At 37.8% G+C, this 20,549-nt stretch overlaps 1 protein-coding gene across 10 annotated transcripts in view; it reads right to left on the bottom strand.

Annotated features, from left to right (window-relative positions):
• tenm2a (teneurin transmembrane protein 2a) overlaps window positions 1–20,549 on the bottom strand; it is a 361,970-nt gene that overhangs the window by 114,980 nt on the left and 226,441 nt on the right. Inside the window, exon 1 of one of the 10 annotated variants that reach the window (XM_055177259.2) lies at window positions 10,250–10,420. The exons of the other annotated variants lie outside the window; for them this stretch is intronic. Within the exon in view, the coding sequence (XP_055033234.2) occupies window positions 10,250–10,265 (16 nt within the window). The 5' untranslated portion in view covers window positions 10,266–10,420. Of the gene's footprint in view, window positions 1–10,249; window positions 10,421–20,549 lie in introns of those variants that run through there. 10 annotated transcript variants of the gene reach the window in all.

Below are 20,549 nucleotides of genomic sequence, written 5' to 3'. Positions count from 1 at the left end.
TATGCATTTTATCTATAAAAAAAAAATCAAGCATCCACGTTTCCCTTTCACTGTCAGACTGGTCTTCCTTAGCTAAAAAGAGCTGTCAGCTGTACTTTAGGTTTAGTCACTCATAAGCCAGCATTTCTCACCACTGTTGCTTCTGGCTTTACTCCATATCGGCGAAATTTAATTTGAGAAAGTTGCCGCGCGTGGACAGACTACATGCAAGTGCTTTGCGATGCTTGATTTCACACGGCTCATAAATTATAAAGTTTAAGGTCTTGTTTTATTCTTTATTGATGCTGAGTCTAACTTTCCATCACTTGTTGGAGCCTCTGGGTGAGAGCGCTCACAAAATTGCATTATGTAATGTAATATCATTATGTGAAAATCATTCCGCTGCATTGTAGGATGGAAGTAGACGTGCCGCTGACCGAGCCCGTTTTGTTGGCACACTCAGACTGCGTACAAACACATTTACGGACATACGTAACGGCTCGACCTGGGTCGAGCAAGCACATGGGGCGCGGCGCAACATCTCTCCACCCATCTGGCCGGTGAGAGGATGGCGAGCAAAAGAGGCCAAAAAGCTTGGGATGAGACAGCTGGAGCCCAGTCAGATGGAAAGTGACAAATTACCACCCTAATGAGAACCATTCATCATTTCTCCCCTTTATTTTCTTTTGCACTCTTTCTCCCTCTATTTTCCTCAAAAACGCACCTTCACGTTTAGCTCAACGGGTATCCAGCACCTGCATCCAACCGCTGAAGAACTGGATGCAGAACCGGACTCAATACGGGTCTTTCTACAAAATCGGTAAAACCAAGTACAAAGTAAATAGTGCTTTTTGGTAATCTATTATTTTACTATAAGCTCAGTTGAGCTTGACCCTGTGTGTTTGACCTGCAAAGTGAAAATCGATTACATCTGCTGCTGTCTATTATGTAGTTAATATTAATCAAACAATATGGACAAAAGAAGAGACAAACTTTAGTCTGGATTATTTTCACCTCAGCATTGGGTCAAAATGGGACAAACACAGCCATTGGGTTAAATTGACCCAATTATTTTTACAAATTTGACCCAACAATAGGTTAAAACAACCCAGCATAGGGCAAATTACAACCCAAGAGGCAAGCCTTGTTCCTTTTTGACCCAACGCTGGGTTGAAAATAACTCTGCGTTTTAACTCTTTCACCGCCATTGACGAGATATCTCGTCAATTAAGAGAAAACACTTCTCCGTCAATGACGAGATTTTCCGTCTTTTGCAATAACGCTATTATCCACCAGGTGGCGCACTTCCACAACTTTTTAAACCCGGAAGTATTGCCCTATGCCAAGCAACTGCATGTCCGTGTTTGTTTTAAAGATCGCTCTGAATAGGATCTCTATGAAAAGTCCGTCACAAAAATGGAATTATCTCTGCTTTTTGCTCAAAATGTGGTGTTTTTGCAGAAACCTACCCATATTCAAAAGCTGATTACAAAAGAACCACTGAAGGTAGGATGAAACGTTTTTTTTTTTTTTTTTTTGAAAGCAAATGGTCTGTTCTTTCATTTGGTATATTGTATGTTTATATATTTAAAGAAGAACATTTTCTGGAAGGCATTAAACTTTGGTGAAAATCATGAAAAACGCTGGCGCTGGCTGGCAAACGCTGACGGTGAAAAAGTTAAGGGTGTACATATTGCTCTTCATTTATTTATACTTTTATTTAATGCTTATTTGATTAATTACTTAGAAAAAAAATAGCCTTAATATTTTTGGCTTTGATCAGAATCATCTTCTTTTTTTTGTATTCGAGTCGACAACTAAAGTTTTGATATTGTGTTGCTGTACTCCTAAGGTATCACAAAATCACATGATAATATGTAGGGAATGTGATAGGTAGTTAAGAGATGGGTATCATCAGTCAAGAGTGTCACGCCTGCGTGTCTCTACAGTGATCCGGGCAGGAAGCCATTTTACGTCCAGTGCTGCTAAAATGTCCGCCTTGCCCTAGCCCCCTTTCTGCTCTACCAGTAAACAATCGGGGCAGATTTTGTGGATGCTGTGCGTTTGGCACTGTTTTCTTATCCTGATGTTGCCTCATGTTAAACAGACTGACAGGATCCTAATTCTTACAACAACTAAGCTCGGTCAGGCCTGTCAAAACACTAACGCCCATTTCAAACACAGCCAATAAAATGCCAAAACAGTTGATAATGACACACATACAAACTAGCACAGGCAAAAACCGAACACACTTTTTTTTGCTTGATCCTTGTCTACTGACCTGCCAATAGCACAGCATGGTAAGGAAAATCAATTCCTAATCAGCAATTAGGTAACTTTACATTTATCGGCACAACTATAGCACCAGTTATGGTTCTACATAGCACTTAAAATGGTTCCCTTATGATTACGAGCCAGTGAACCAGTTTAGTGCATTTTTTTTAGTGAAGGTTAATTAATTAGACTGTAAGTCACTTTGTTAAAAGCGTAGATATTAAGCAGAACACAGCTCCTGCCATGCTACAATGTAAAACATGTTTGAAACAACACAGCACTGTAAGGGTAAGTACATAATGACATGATTTTTTTCCATGAACTACTGCTTTAAGAGTCCCTCAGGTTAAGTAAACTCTGTTGAATCAGGATGGTTAAGGCAGGCCATTTAGATTCAATTTTCATGTACTTGAGTGGCTACAATCATCCAGGCAGTAATGCATTCAGTTAAAGGATGTTCCAAATGCACGCATTTACGCTTAAATGCCTTTTTGTTTGTTTGCTTTTTTAACATGTCAGCATCCTAAATGCTTCATAATGATAGCAATTTATCATCCGTTCGACGCTATGCAGATTTATGCTTCTGGCCATGCGCTGCATCGCTCTACGCAGGTCACTGCACTTTGATCCACGATCACTGATTAAAACGCATCTTCCACCAATCACCGCATGCGTCCTGTTTCCCTGGCTGATGTATTGAGAAGAAGATCAGGATTCAGAAGCAGCCATACACTCTCAATCACACACAAACACTCTCATATTACGTTGTCAATTAGACTCGGGCCTCGGTCCTCTCATTACATGCTATTTCCATATAAATTACATCCATGTTGTCTGTGTGGATTGATGAGACTGTTATGTATTCCACACGTTTCCTTTACGGAAGGAATAAATAAAGTCCATCACTGAGAGTCCAAACATACAACTTTGTTTTAAGAACTAACTTGTGATTTTAACTGGAACAATGATATTTGGGCTTGCAGAAAATTGCATCATGGATGAGATTAGCAAATTATAAAATACACAAGACAACCATCTGTATCCTTGCTCAGCAAAATCGCAGTCCTATAAAACTTACATTCATTCAGTTGGGGGGTCTATTTAGCATTAACTCAGAAAAACTTTAATTGTATTGAAAGAAACACGTGGTGAAAATGAAACATGCAAAACTTATCGTAGGAGTGTTGAAATAAAATGAATTTGTAGATTTCAATGTGCGTAAAACCGAGTTGATTTATATACAAACAAATTGAATGCAGATATCCATAAAAATATAACTATAACTGAGCTTCCTTTCAGTAGGCTATATAAACCCAGCAGAACTACCAGTACTAGTTATGTCACTCCCAGCGCAGGGCTTAAAATATTCATAAAAAGCTTTTTTGGCATCCACACACATCCCTGCACTATGCTACACTTGTTTATTTACAAGGCTAGACAAAAAAGCTTTTAAACATTGCATTAAAAAGTAATATCAAATCTGACACGAGGACACGGCATCAACCTTGTTTCGCCCACCGAAAACTTTTTCTGCTGACGTGCACGCTAGTATTTCATTCTAGGAAGTTCACGGGACATTGTGCTTACACAAATACAGAACCTTAAGGTCAGAAGTCAAGACTGAAGTCATTAATATAAAGGTGAGCAGCTTCAAAATGGGTAACTGATGAAGTAATATCACCCACAGCCTGTTTGCTATCCATCCAATGCATGCTGCTTTCAAAACTGAAAAGCACATACTCAATCTGGCAAGCTTTGATCTGATTGGTTGGCCTTGGACAACTTCAAGTGAGCAGTCTATTTTTTTTTTAGATCAAACGAAAACAAAACACAAATGTTGGGTTGTTTTAACCAGTAGTTGCATCAAATATGGACACAATCAACTGCTGGGATATAAATAATGCTTTGCTGTGTTGTTGTTACCCAACTGTGGGTTGAAACAACGTAGCATTTAGGTTGAAAATTACCCAATTGTTGTGTTTGACCATATTTGGCCCAATTATGGGTTAAACAGCCCAATCTTTTAGAGTGTAGTTGCTTTTCATATCAGTCAGATGGTCATTTCTTTTATAAGGCTGCAATGTGGATCTATTTTAGGATGAACTTCACACTTGAATCGCAGTCAATAAATGCTCATCCACCGTTTAAACAGCTTAAAAACATCTTCCAAAGGGTCAGTATTGGAAACTAGATCTGTATTTCCTTAAGAAAAACTCAGTGCTTATAGCTGCAAAAGAATAGTGTTTGGTTATACGATAGTTTAGAAAAGTTTTAAACCCAAACAACATTTGCATTTCCAGAAGGAAATAGCAGTGCTTAAAGAATAGTGTCAACCTTCTAGGAACCTTTTTCAAAAGCTTTTCGCTTCTGGGTCTGTGTATGTGAAATACTGCATTGAGGGCTATTGAACCATTGCCATGACACTCAGCAGGATAAACTCATAATATGATTCTGTGTGGCCTTTGCAGAGTAAAGGCAGCTGTAGATGATTAAATAAATGTAAGAAAGCCAATGACCATTGGACTTTTAATGCTAAAGTAAAATTTTCAAATGCTAATCTTAAACTTCTTTTTGAAAAGTATAAACTTTAAACCGTCAGACTAAAATTGAGGAGCTTAGATTCAAAAGCCGCTAAATGCCACATTCATCAAAAATGAGATAATTATGTTAACCGAATGCTTTTAGCATGCATTATATGTTTATCAAATACTCATGTCTTAAATCTGCTTAATCCCGGCTTCAGGCCATTCGGAAATACCGGTTTGTTGGTAAAATTCATTAAGAGGCTGACAAAAAAATTCGAAAGCATATCCAAGACACACTTACAGGGTTTTGCATTAAATTATCTTTAAAGAGTAACTAAACCCTAAACCAACTTTTTTAGTTAATGATCTGTAAGAGTGGGGCTTAATTAGTGCTGTTGAGTAACTTTTTTGACATTTGGGTATAAAGTGTTTCAATGTTACAATATATGGCGTAAAAACGTCTGAGTGCTGCCTTCTTCAGGTTGAACTGTGGGTACCGCAGTTGAATTTTCCTGTTGGATGTTGCGGTACTGTGTGATTTAAGCGGTACGACCCTACGTTAGCAGGTTCAAGCTCACCACGTCCTTGTTATGATTTCACCACACACTTGGTACAAGCTCAGTTCGTCCCCTCTATCTCCGTTGGGGTCACTTTTCTTGCATTCTTTAAAATATTGCCAGTGGGTGGAGTCAGGCTCTGACCAGGTGTCTAGTTACTCTTTAAACCCATGAATAAGTGGCCTCGGTACATTATGTTTTACATTGTATGCATTTGATAGATGTTTTAATTTAAAGAGACTTAGGGGCGGTTCACACTTTATGACTTTGCTCGCGCTAATACAATATTTTAAATGTAGACGTGTGGCAGACGTGCTCAAATAGAGAGCGACGAGGTCGCGACATGCTCTTTTTTTACAGGCGCGTTGGCACCGCAGTTAGTTGAAAATGTGTCAATTTTTTTTTTAAATGCCACTATCGAAAACATGTTGGAAAGAAGGAGGAAAGCTGCGGGGTTTTAGGTGCGAAATGTGAACCGCCACTTACAGTGCATTACAAAGTACACCTTTTTATAACAGCATTGGCGCTTTTCCAATGCATAGTACCCCACAGTTTGGTTTGGGTCAGGTCGGGTCAGCTCACCTCACCTCACTTTGGCGTGGTTAGCTTTTCCATCAAGTTTAGTATCACTTCGCAGTGGGAGGGATTATAGGCGTGTCTTTATATTTGCGCTGCATACTGCTGTAACATCATAAAAGTGAGAGCGTCGTTGTACATTTATTTATTTTTCAGTCCGCCACAGTTTCTGTACAAACACCCGTGGCCAGTTGACCTGCTCCGCTGAGACTCATTGAAGTTGCATTTAAGCATATATGCGGACGTGCACGTCACAAATGTTCCGTCACAAACTGCAAGTCTGTAAAAAAACTGCTATGGTGTCCCTGATTCTAAACCTGTGGATGTTTTTCATCGCTAAAAGGGAGTTTGGGAACTTATAGCAGAGCACAGCTGACAACAACATGTTTGCTCAAGACAGCGCAAGCTAGCATAAAGGTAAAGCTAATCTTTCACATTATAGTGAGAACGCTGGTAGTGACGATTCTCTCAGACCAATGAGTGTTTTAGCGCTTGGTATCAGCTCGGGTTGCTTGGAACCCCAACCAAGGTTAAAAAAAAGTATTGGGTACTACGTACTGCACCCAATGGAAAAGCTCCCAAAAGTAAGCTGACCCATCCCAAACCAAATCGTGGGGTACTATGCAATGGAAAAGCGCCATAAGTGTGTTTCTGGGTTCGAACCCACCCTTTGCTGCGTTAATGCAATGCTCTACCACTATCTATACAAAAATTTAATGTAAATGTATGAATATCTCTATGTGCATCCCCTAGGAATCAACCCCTGCACCCCTACTAGCAGTATGCTCAGATAGTTGAACTGCTAAAAAGCCACATGAAGCAGTTTGATGTTATAAACTAACTAAAGTAGATAATTAAAATCTCTTATCATGAATAAGTCTGACAGTTCTTAGATACTGAGACACGAAAGATTAAAGATTTGACACAACCTGTGACACAACCTTTCCCACTATATTCGCTCTACCAAGCAATAGTTTAGTTTAATGAGAAACTAGTCAAGTAGAATATCGGTGTTTCTGAGCCTCGAGAACTCCCACACAGACAAACAGCATAATAATCTATAGCTGGCGATGATAAATACCATCAATTGTAAAACAACACATGCTCTGTGTCTACGTGTATTAAGCAGCGCATACGGTTCTCCTCACGCAGATCAGCTGTTTGGTGTGAAAGTAGACGAACTGTTAATTATATTCCAGCGAATTGCTCTTTGATGTCTCTGACTCTGTTAGAAAAAAAACTATTTTTAGCACACTTGAAAAGAAATTTAGTGCAAAAAAAGTTTTCTTTCTATCCTCTCATCTCCTCACCTCCAAATGTCTCCTTCACGTTTCCTTCTCATCTTCCCAACCCTCCCTCCACCTCCTCGATTGTGCGGTCTTTAGAAACCTCTCACTTGATCAAAGCATTAAAGGAAAAAGATTCCTCTCTCTATTGAGAAATCAGCCTGCCTCATAAACCACTAAAATCTTGGGTATCACCGTTTCCTTGCATGTTTATTATTTTGAATTACATGCATTTCAGCACACTCTTCTTTCTCTTAATAATATTGCTAATCAATCTTTTGTCATGTAAGTTGTAAAGCATTTCCGTTCTCTAACGTCACCTTTAGCTTAATCTGATCTGAGGTTATTACTTAAAGGAAATAGTGGCTTTGAAGTGCAGCAACATTGAGTCATGGACACAATGAATTGAAGCCAAGTAGTAAAAAAAATTATGCCAGAGATAAGTGGTGTTATATGCAAAATTGCACACTGCACATCGACTACATACATTTCACACAAATTCATTATTACTTTACAGTCTTAACAATATTTAAATGCATTTTTGTGGAAACTGTGGTTACCATGACAGTTTTTGTTAGGGCCATGTATGCAATCCTTACATGTGTGAAAAACAGATGCAAATTAGTAATATTTATAGATATAGACACTCCACATCTCTCTCTCTCTCTCTCTCTCACTCTCTCTCTCTCTCTCTCTCTCTCTCTCTCTCTCTCTCTCTCTCTCTCTCTCTCTCACACACACACACACACACACACACACACACACATGGGAGCTGTGAATGAGTGCTACTATGAGGTAAATTCATCAAGCCTTTGCATCAGCTGACCCTAAGGAGAGCGTGTGTCCCTGTGCTGGAGTGTTTAGAGAAACCCTGAACACCTGATGCAACATCTCCTGCGTGATGCCTAAAATTGCATCACACACACACACAAGTACACACGAACAGCTTGTGACCTACGATAGGCTATACAAACAATGACATTCGACAAACGATGATGGGAATTACAAATGAATCATAATCGACACAAATCGCTCTCTTGCTCACTCTATAGTAAATCATTTAAGATGAAGGATGCTCGGTTGAAATGAGATTTTTAATTACTGTATGACCTGGGGTATATTAGCAACATATTAATGTGCGCCATTAACCTAGTGGTAACTAACCCCGTCAGCTCATTAACTACATGTGATTGGACCTGGGTGAGCACAGGCGAAGCTCGAACTCTCATCGCAACCACTTGTGACAATACAGAAGCCAGAGCTGATAATTATACAGTAGGTTTGAATACGCACATGTTGGTTTCTTGTGGTCAGATACACAAGGTCTTATAATGCGAGTGGATGTTATTGCTTTCTAAGTTATTCTGAGAAATAAAAGAGAATAGTGTTTGAACAATAATTGTATTTAATTATGCAGCGATACATGTGAGATGTTGTGACGTGTGCAGGAACTGTAAAGTGCAGGTGTGGTTTCATTACACTGAAAAAAAATTCTGTAGAAATTACAGTATTTCTGGGTATTAATGGCAACTAGCTGCCAGGAACTTACTGTAGATTTTACATTTATGTTATTTACTGACAACAGTTTGTTCAAAGTTAAATGGACATGAAACATTTTCAGTCTTTATCTTTTACAGTAAGTTACTGGCAACCAGCTGCATAATTACAGCAAATTTTTTACAGTGTAGGTTTCCTTTTGCATTTTATATAAACCTTTACCTGTAAATATTATGCAGTTTACTTAACGAACAAAACATGATTGTCCTTCACAGAAATTATTTAATGTAAAGCATGTAATTTTTTAACATTAAAATATTTTATCTTATCTTAGCTTCAAATGCTAATAATAAAAAAATGGTGGTTGACTGACATATCTATTGACAGTAAACACAGACGCTATACCATTGGCTCAACAAATGACTCGAGTTTAGAGCAAGCTGGCTAGTAGTAGCGTCTTTGGGAAACATGTTTAGGATTATTATTTTTATTTGTGTCACTTAAAGAAGCACAACATGCTTAAAGGTGCAGTGTGTACATTTTTGCGCATCTAGTGGTGAGGTTGTGCATTGCAACCAACGGCTCAGTGCACTGCTCACCCCTTGCTTTTGAAACACGTAGTAAAGCTACGTTAGCCGCCACCGGACAAACATGTAATCATCTGAGACAATTTAGTAAAAAAGTTTGTCTGTTAAGGGCTTCGGTAAAAACATGGCGGCACAAAATGGCCACTTCCATGTAATGGGGACCCTCTGTGTATGTAGATAAAAACATCTCATTCTAAGGTAATAAAACATAGTGGTGCATTATGAAAGGTCTTTATGCACCCCTAATCATAGTTTTGTATAATATTTTGCATTTATGTCAAGGGATCCTTCTACAAATTACACACTGCACCTTTAAATATACATTATGTGTTGAAAATGTACTTTACTGCATTATACTTTGCATGTTATACAGTAAAAGTTTATAGAAAGTGTCAACAAATATATATATATATATTTTAATATAATATTGCTTAAATGTAATGCATATAACAAAATCACAAATTCTTCAAAAAATATATGACACACAAAAACAAATCTCTTTTACGTACGCCAAACGGATAACGGTTCTGTACGTTCCCTTTATAAACACGCACAGACAGGTTCGTGTGAATGCCTACTCATCCATAAAAACACATGCTCTTATAAACACAGACATATCCGGACAGATGGCTGTGTACATTGAAAAGATAGGGTGCTTCAATGCACCTGCATACTAAACCTCACCGTATCACACCATAATATTTCAGACAGTTCTGAACAGCATTCGCTGCAGAATAAATATACGAAAGCCCACTTTTGACCTTGTGATAACCGAGCAGGGCTGTACGAAAACTCCATAATCTTCCTGGGACATCTCCCACAATCCATAACAAACTACACGCTTCACCCAACACCGCAATCAACACGGACCCCAGAGTCCCACCAAGGCAAAATGCTTGACCATACAGCAAACCACCAGTGGCTGATGTTGACAGATGACATTATATGTACAATAAAAAGCATCTTACCTTCTCCTCTCTCCATACTGCAACAGTCAGCTTTGTTTCACCAGTTCATGACAGCAGAACAATGTACGTGTCAGAATGTCTGATTCATTCATTCATTCATTCATTTACACTGGGAGACACTGGTATACAGCTTCAATCTGCTGTCAGTGCTTCACTTCTACTGTCTGCTCAAAGACACTTCAGCTAAGAGTGAGAAGCTAAAGGAACTCCCACTCTCTTTCTCTTGCTCTCTCTCTCTCTCTCTCTCTCCTTCTTTTCTTCCCTTGGGTCCAGTTCCTGCATGTATACTGTATGCAATTAGCAAGAGGTCTCTGTAGCGTCATGCTCATTCAGACGCCTCCGCAGTGTTTTGAGCCAAGTGGATTTTGAATTAACTTGCAGTCAAAAAAATCTTTGATTATAAATTGCACGATTATTGTAGTGTTTGTCTAAAACACTGTGAAATAAATATTACAACATTTCATATATTACATGCCTAATGAGGTCAGTCTAATGAAGGTCATTTGTTTTACACTGAAAATGTTTCATCATCCCTCCCTCATGTTGCTCAAAACTCAAACTCTTTCCCCTGTGGAACACAAATGGTGTCAAAATATCAAAGCTTGTCTTCATACAAATGATCATTACTAGCATTATTTGTGACCCTGCCAGTGAAAATAAAAATATAAAAAATAAAAAATATAAAAATCATCCTACATAATGTAAAGAAAATTCTGTGAAAATATAACCTTGATATCTTTAATATTGACTGAGGTCATATCATACGTAAGGAATAATTGACGACGGGCCATTGAATTATAAGAAAATAATGCACACCAAGGTGGTAATGCGGCACGACGCGAAGCGGAGTGCCGTTACACCGCAGGTGTGCATTATTTTCAAAAAATTCAAAGGACCGGAGTCAATTATTCCGCCTATACCACGGTTACCACAAACATTGCTCTGGTGCCTATTTTTAAGACATTTGAAAAGTTAGGTGTGCGGTTTACAGAAAAATAATCAACACCCATAGAACCTTTCTCAGCCAATCAGAATGCAGCATTCAACAGACCCGTGGTATAAATTTAAATAATCATCAAACCTTAATGCTCATCACTTTATTAGATTATGAGACTCTATCTTGCATTTCACAAGTTAAAGTCAAAACTTTTATAAAAAAAAATAAAAAGACAAGTAGGGGTGCACGGAGCAAAAACTAACGTGGGATTAGTTGTAACATGGACTGTTTACATTGTTGCACAGGGTTGAGCGATTTGTTTAACCGTATTTTTTGCATGTTGCCAAAAGATGCTCTCGCACAAATTTATGGAAAGGTATAGTGTTTTTCATAGAGTTAGAGTGTTTTGATGGCATGTAGGTATATTTTTTCATCATATGTTTTTTCGGTTTCTGGCTTGGGTGTGATAACATTGTTATGTCATCTTAATCAGTGTCTTGTTGATTAAAACATTGCATAATTTTGAAATATGTCTGCAGGTTTTTGCAACTTTTTTGGAAGGCTTGAAAATATTTTGACCTAAGCGGGGTTAATTGTAATGCTGTGTTACAACAAACCCCTCAGCACTAACAATATATGTAGTGAAAACCGCTAACATTAGTGTAATTCTTGCAGTTGTTTTAAATAGGCTACACATGAATGATTGCTGGCTGCCAACAAAATAAATGTGCATGTCTTATCAAAAATTGTGGCAAAATTAATTATTGTTCATATCTTTAATATTGATTGAATAAGGTCAAGTCAAAGATTAAAATTATAATGAAATGAATGGCTAAATCAGACTTTGATTTTCATAGATTTTTCATTAACATTACATTTTGAGACTTTAGTATGGTTTTTACAGATTGGGTCACATATAAAAATGTTTTTTCTTTCATAATTGTGCTTTTTCTCACATATTTAGACATTTGTATCAATTTATAATTGAACTATGGTATGAGGGATGAATAGTGTAGATACCTGTCTATTATACACAGATATATAAACAATATCCACTTTAAGTATATAGACAAAATAGTATTGAAATATTTGCCTGCAAACTTAATTTTTAGCAAGTGTTACAACTAACCCCACATATGGGATAAGTTGTAACATTTGCACTTCTGTCACGTTTGGTGTAATTGTCCAAGAATGGTAACTAATAGAAACAAACTTCAAATGTTCATTTGTAGCAGAGATTTGTGTTTATTCTTTAAAAATATATTGAAGCAAACTCAAATATTTTAATGATTGAGACAAAACCAAAAAGCTTTAAATTTGGCCCCCGCTCTCCCCCACTGTATTGTATGTTTGTGACAATATCCTCATATTTGGCCCATGGTTTTCAAAAGGTTTCTTTTTCCCATTTTACATATTTACTCTCATACAGATCGACGACTTCATATTTTACATTACTCATTCCTGTATCGTGTCTTAAAGGAACAGTATGTAGGATTGTGGCCAAAACTGGTATTGCAATAACAAAACTTGTGGCCAAAACTGGTACTGCAATCACACAACTGGTGGCCAATACACAAAATGACAACATAAACATCAGTTGAGGGCTGCAACTCTAATTTTTAAATGACAATATCCTGACCAGACCACTGTTGTGAGTGATATAAGTATTTGAAATGAAAATGATTTCTTAATGTCTAGTGACATATCAGGGCCATTTTATGATTAATTTATATAAATTTCTTACATGCTGTTCCTTTAATCCCCGAAAGGAAAAAGCTATAAAAACAAGCTTCAAATTCATACCTGGTTATATACCGTTGTACGTGTAGAAAAAGCACTCAAGTGACCGTGTTCTTCGGTGCTCACAAGGTATGGACCCCATACATTATACTGAGTGCTGTAAATAAGTGTGAGGGGTGGGCGAGCAAAGGCGAGAGAGCTCTTCACTCTTTGTCTCTTTGTCGCAATAATGTCCTGGTGATGCGCATCACAACAAAAGTTCTTCAGATTCATTCTGCCTAGTTGCAGCCTCAGACGACACCCCCACAGACTGCCCACAGACTATTCAATCACTATCTGATGCACACTGCTTACAAAGTTGCTTGTTGAAATATAACATTTTGAAAACTTTTTGGGGTTACTTTACTAGGAAAGCTCATACGTCCCCCCAGCCTTAAAACAGTCAAGAGCACTTCTGAGAAAGACCTAATCACTGTTTGCCAAAATTTGGAAGGTAAGTGTCAGCAAATAAGATATTCAAAGATGTTTTTGAGGTACATAGTAACAAACTATGAAACTATATATAACTGAAAGTAGAATGTTATATTCTGCAATACATTTTCTGCAATTTTCTATGTTTGTGCCGAGTGAGTAAATATTTTTATCCATGTTTGTCTATATTCCACTTTAGACAACACTGTCCCTTAATAGTACTATACTGTGAAAGCAAAAAGTCACAATTTAAGCAGTTTAAAGGGACAGTTCACCCATAAATGGGAACTTTGTCATCATTTACTTACCCTCAAGTTGTTCCAAACAAAATATTTGGTGGTGGTCACCCTAGTTTGAAACACTAGGTGACTAAATGATGACAGAATTAAACAACTTTTGAGAAAGTACCACTTTAAGCACATTCTCTTGTTCATGGTCAGATTGTACTATGGCCCAGATTTTTCAAGATTTACATTCTGCCTCACATTCACTGCAAGGCAAAGACGCTACCATAAGACACAGTTGTTTTTCAAAATATTCACCCTCTGGATAAAGACGAAGAGAGGGAGGAGCTGAGGAGTAAGGACGCTTTCTCGTTCCCTCCGTGCTGAAGATTCCACAATGACAAGATCTTGACATCTTTCCAGGGCTTGCCAAACATTCCCCCCGTATGTCCGTGTCTCTGCATGTCTCATTGTGCGTAAGTGTGTGTTTGGGCAAGCGTGTGTGCGTACCGAAAAAAGAGGGGGCACGTAATTGGCATTCCCTTGTGTGAGCCCGGTGGTATAAAACCAGCAGGATGCCTCTACCTTCATTAGGTTGAGCTGATGATCCAGCTGCACGCTGCAGAACAGGCATTTTACGCGCCATCTCTTTATTCTGCTTTCCCTTTTGTACTCATCCTCCCCGTGTTTAATTCTTTCATGTTTAAAAGAACAAGCAAGTTGCAGTCAAAAGTTGCTTCCAGCCAAATCAACAAAGGGACTTATACTGTACACTTCAGTGCCCCCTCTGCCCACCTCACATCTTCTGCACCCCGTGCCAAAATTCCAGCACCCATCTGGAAGAAACATATAATAATGTGTCCAATTATGATTCAGCAAGCCCAAACTCAGATAATTAACATTAATTCAGTGACAAATGGATTTGTCTTTGAATAGTCCTCCGCTAAGGCTCAGCTGCATTCAGAACAGCAATATGCTGATTGCTTATTAAAAAATACTGTAATAATGAGCTAAACAATTTAAGATCAAACTAGTTTGATTCAGCCTGTCTTAACCTTACAATTCTGATCTGGAAAAACAGACCTAGCTTCACAATAGAAAGAGAAATATAAAAAGACAGAGATATGTGAGAAGAATAGACAGGAAGACAGCAAAATAGATTAAAGAAATTGGAGGCGTTTTGGGACATTTGACTATGAAGCTATGAATAGAATAATCTCTAGATTCTCATCTGCAGAGAGCACGACTCGGATTCTCTAGTCGGCATCGGATTTAATTGGGAGTGACAGACAGCGGTCAGGACATCACTGAGATGTGTTTCCAGCAGTTAATAGACTTTCATCTGCCCTGGACCAATTCTTTAACACCTGTTCGACAGAGGAAACGGTCAGCCCCTAAACAAAATCAAAGCCTAGTGTTGATAGACAATCAACACTGGGGAGACAGCGGAGGAGGTGAATAGAATCTCAACAGCGTAATTACAGTCTGACACAATGACAAATCCAAATGAAGTTGAAATCGAGCTTACTTATTTGTGAGCGACTCAATCGAACTGGGATGACAACAAAGAAGAAACACGTACAGTTAATAAACAAGTACTGAAAGAATCACTGCGAAATGACAATCTGGTATTGAGGTGTACAATATTTTATCATGCCCTAACCGGTTGTGATGTGAGATATATGAATAAATCAATAGATGCATGTCCATAAAACATTTCTTATATGTTTTCATCAGTTTTTTTTTCAAACCAGCTGTTGCTGTCAACAACGCAGGATAATTTTTTTTTTCAGTTGCCTCCTTTTTAATTTTTGGGCAAGATTCAAGCAAGATTTGCTGAAGCAATGAAATGCCACAACGTGTGGCTTCATGCCCGTCTCAAAAGAGGTATAGGATACCTGTGCCGAATTATAACACTCCTTTAATTTTTATTTCACCACACTGACTCTCTTCTCTTTGGCTCCATGCAAACTGCAGCTAAATTCAGTTGTCAGTTCACCTTTCAGTGCTTAATCCTGTTATGTACACACAAAGTTCAGTAATTTACGGTAGTGACGACTGCTTTCTGTCAAAAGAATTCCTCCAAAGGTAGTGCAGGTAATGACAACTGCAGAAATTCAAAGGACTCTAAACGATCTCAAACGAGGCATACGGGTCTTATCTAGCGAAAGATTTTTTGGCAAGAAAAATAAAAAATATGCAACCTCACATAATACATCATCACGTCAAAAGGTCACGTATGACGTATCGAAACTACGCCCCAGTGTTTACAAGTGTGTTGAAAGAAGACCGTTCTGACGTTGTTGTATGTGGAATGATACTAATTAATGTCTTTGTGTCAGTTTATTGTTTAAAATGGTCCGCAAATGTGCATTTCATTTATGTAACACGTGACCTTTCGACAACATTACGCAATTACGTGAGGTCGCGCTAGCTCGTCACACAGCGAAGGAAAAAGAGAAGTTGTGATTTAAAAGTGCATATTTTTTATTTTTCTTGCCAAAAATGATAATCGTTTCGCTAGATAAGACCCTTATGCCTCGTTTGGGATCGTTTAAAGCGCCGTTGAAACTGCAATTTTAAACTGCATTAAAACTGTTATGTATTGGTGTCCATTAAAGTTCATTAAAATTAGAAAAATCCTGGAATGTTTTCCTCGAGAGCATAGTATCTTCTCGACTGAACAACAGGGAGACATCAACATTTTGGATGACATGGAGGGTAGTAAATAATCTGGATTTTTTTTAAAGAAAATGGACTAATCCTTTAAACATGCATCAGGAACATCAACATTAAATCACAGGGAGAAAAAGGTATGAACGTTTCATAACCTGTGTTGCAACAGTTTATCAGCTAACAAGCCCATGATAAACCAAAATAAATCCTAATGCTTTACGTTAAAAACAAGACCAAAATATCATGACCGGCACCTTCCCACTTAATTAACTACAAAAACATTACTTTGTGAGCCAAGACCCAAAATGGCAAAGCCTCCAATTGGCAACACTGCAAGACAGCGCTCTCTGAAACAGCCTCACAAACATCAACAACTCACAACACCTCTGTAAACATAACACTAATATTACTTTGGTTAAAGGGATAGATCACGCCAATTTTTTATTTTATTTTATCATCATTTACTCACCTATATGTGGTTCTAAACCTATATGCGTTTCTTTTGTCTTGAACACAAAAGAAGATACATTTTGTTTATTTATTTATTTTAATAAATGATGGTAAGCACACAGTAAACTCTACCCATTGACTTTCATAGTATATGTTTTTTCTACTATGGAAGTCAATAAGTACCGTCAACTGCGTGCTCATTTATCAAAATATTTTCATTTGTACTATTTAATTATGTTCGGGAGGAGCATGGTCATGTGATCCAACCAATCAGCGCGAAGAGGTGCCTTTAAATAGCCTCTGTACCGTGACGAATTTTGCAGCATCCCTCCTTCACCCCATCACCTCACTCATCTATCCCAGTTGGGGGGGTACTCTGGGTTCGGGCTAAAAGCCCTCCCCTCGGACAGCAAAATATGCTTTATCTCATTCCCTATCGATTACGTGTTAATGCGAACTCGTGAATCAGTAAATGACAAATTTGACATTTTTAGGTGAACTATCCCTTTAAAACAGCAATTGTAAAACACACATGACAGCAGAACGTGGCTATGGTTAACTCTATGTCAATTATCATAGTTTCGGGAGTAACTTTATAGTGTATACAGGGCCTATGTTGCTCCTTTCAACTCTCTCTCTCTCTCTCTCTCAGTTTACATCTCCCCTTCTTCTGTCTTGATGTGCAGACCCTGTTCATATTTCGCTCCCTGTCTCACTCTCTTTTCCATCAACATTAGTCATCATAACACTCCAATACTGCTCCTATAACAGTCAATACTGACAGCATTATGAGCAGATCATACAAAAGGATGAGAGAGATGGATGTTTTCCTGTGTGTCAGAGCTGTCTGTCTTTCTCTCTCTCCGTCTTTCTCTCGCCAGAGATTCATACGGGATGCAATCACGACCAGTTTGCACTTGGCCTTGCGCACTTGCAGAGGGGAGCCAAGCAGAAAATTGTTTTGGACATTGTGATGAGAAAAGGCCTTTTTTAAATTTACATATTTAATGCAGCAAATCAGTCAAGAAAAAGATTGTTTAAGTTTTGCATTTTATTATACAGTGTTCATAAAAGACACATCTGTCTGCAGTGCAGTAACAGTGGTGTCCCATTCCATCGCCTGTGTCTTAAATCAGGGCTTTTGGAAGCAGAGCAGTCGCACTGAGTCCAGCAGACATCATAGACTCATTCAGGATGCTGTACTGTAAGTCTGCAGTCTTTTTATAATTTTTATAACAACTTTATGGGAGTTGGTGGCAGGTTATTACCGTTTTTAATTTAAAATTTTTGTTAGTTTCACTTATAACCTGCTAGCTTTTTGGTTTAGAGGCTGTTAAAGTTAATGCTTTCAGTATTTACTTGACACTTAAATATGTTTAATGGTACCAAACAAAGTTTTATAAGTTGCATTTTATATAGCTAAAAATGATCAATTTTATTTTATTTTAGTTATTAGAGTTACTGAAATGTGCTTTAGTTTCAGGTTCTACATTTTAGATACAAAAGTTTTTTTTTAATGCCAACTGCTTTGTTTTTAAAGACGAGTTCTGTATGAGACAATCAGAGCAGAACAGACAAATGTTATCTACAAATGTACAGACAGACACACATGAACGCACACTTTATATATGTCAGACACTAATGTCTTCAGATGACGGCAGAAAGTGGCGTGCTCTGGTCTCCGCGGACACGTTGAGAGGAACCATTGACGTTAATTAACCTCGCAGGGCTTCATGACAAATTAAAATAATGATTAATAAAGTAAACAATAAGTCCAAAAATGAAATTTACTTATTGTACAGCTGTGGCCAAAAGTTTTGACAATGTCGCACACTTAAATTTACACAAAGTCTGCTACTTCAGTGTTTTTAGATCTTTTTGTCAGATGATGTTAGAGATTTTTGTTTGTCCACCCGCCTCTTGAGGATTGACCACAAATTCTCAGTAAGATTAAGGTATGGGGAGTTTTCTGATCATGGACCCAAAATTTCAATATTTTTGTTTGACTCACTTGGTTATCACTTTTGTGTTTTGGCAAGGTGCTCCATCATGCTTTAAAAGGCATTATTTGCCAGCATCATCTCTAAGGGTGTTTTTGTATCAATCCTCAAGATGGTCAATCCTCAAAAGACAGGTGGACAAACAAAAAGACAAACTGAGCATTGACAATGCAAGAATGGGCTGCCATCAGTCAGGATGTGGTCCAGAGGTTGATGGACAGCATGCCAGGGCGACTAGCAGAGACATTGAAAAAGAAGGGTCAACAACGCAAATATTGACTTTTGCATAAACTTTGCATAAACTGCATAAATGCCTTTGACACTTGTCACTTGTAAAATGTTTCTAATTATACTTCGGTATACCATAGTAACATCTAATAAAAGTTTTGAAAAAAAAAATACTGAAGCATCAGACATTGTCCCACATTGCAGTATGGTGAAATGAGTAGTACCCAATGGTCAACTACAGGGTTTCCCAAATTGGGGTTAGCGAACCCCTGGTGGTTCGCGGGGAATCACAGGGGGTTTGTGGGATGTTGAAAAAAAAACAATTACAATTAAATCTTAAAATATAAATGAATACTTTTAAAATCTAAAAAAACCCTAAATAAAACACTAATAAAAAATATTTTTTGTTATTTGTTTGATCTGCAAAACACAATATACCAGAAAACTGAGAACCCATGCAACATGGACAGATAGGTACTATTTTATAAAAAAATGCTATTGATAAATAGATTATTATTTTTTAGTTTAATATTTAAATGTGCATTTGAATTATTTAAATATTTACTTCTAATACTACATCAAGTAAAAATTTAGGTCAAGGGGGTTCGGCTGACAAGAAAGTTAAAAGGACACTTTTTTTGAAAATATTTTCATTTTCCAGCTCCCCTAGAGTGAAACATTTGATTTTTAACGTTTTGGAATCCATTCAGCCAATCTCCGGGTCTGGCAGTACCACTTTTAGCATAGCTTAGCATAATCCATTGAATCTGATTGGACCATTAGCATTGTGCTCAAAGCGTTCAGATATTATGGCCAGACCCGGAGATCGGCCGAATGGATTCCAAAATGGTAAAAATCTAATATTTAAATCTAAGGGAGCTGGAAAATGAGCCTATTTTCAAAAAATCCCTTTAAAGTACACCCATGGTATATTCACCATATCAGGTGAATCTAAGTGCAGATTCATAAACACTCTGATGCAGAGAGGGAGGAGTTTAGTAATTCTAGGTTGAATTAATAGATGAAATAAGTGACGCTTCATTGAATTTATATATCTTACATCTGTTGTTTTAACTGAATGACACTTCATATTCTAAAACATGGCTGCACGTTTTGTTTGCTGGAGTGCAAACTGCATATTATCCTCATTCTTAATCCCATCTACACCTCACCTCAGGTTCTCTATTCCTTCATTTCCTTTTCTTATTCATCCCATCTGTCCTTTCCTCCATCTGCTTTCATTTCTCGTTTCCTCTCCGTCTGTATTTGTCCTCTGTACCGTTTCCTATCCTTATGAAGTGCAGGCGCCACTGTAGGAACCTGATCAGCACTATATCATCTCCCTCTCACTCTGAGACACACACTGTGAAAAACGTGTACGTGTACGCACACGCACAAACACAATGTCTTATTTCAGCACTTCTCCCTCTCTTTCCTCACCTTACAAAAAGACAAGTAAGAAAGGTCACTTAATTAGCACATAACCTAACATTCAAACACTCTCTTAACACAGAAAGAAAGAATGCATTCTCAGAATTGTAATGCATATTTCAATCCTGGATTTTTGCTGCTTG

The sequence above is a fragment of the Misgurnus anguillicaudatus genome, chromosome 16, assembly GCF_027580225.2.
Source record: "Misgurnus anguillicaudatus chromosome 16, ASM2758022v2, whole genome shotgun sequence".
Taxonomy (NCBI): Eukaryota; Metazoa; Chordata; class Actinopteri; order Cypriniformes; family Cobitidae; genus Misgurnus; species Misgurnus anguillicaudatus.
The sequence above is the reverse complement of the archived record's forward strand: the minus strand, read 5'-3'. Positions and strand labels throughout refer to the sequence as shown.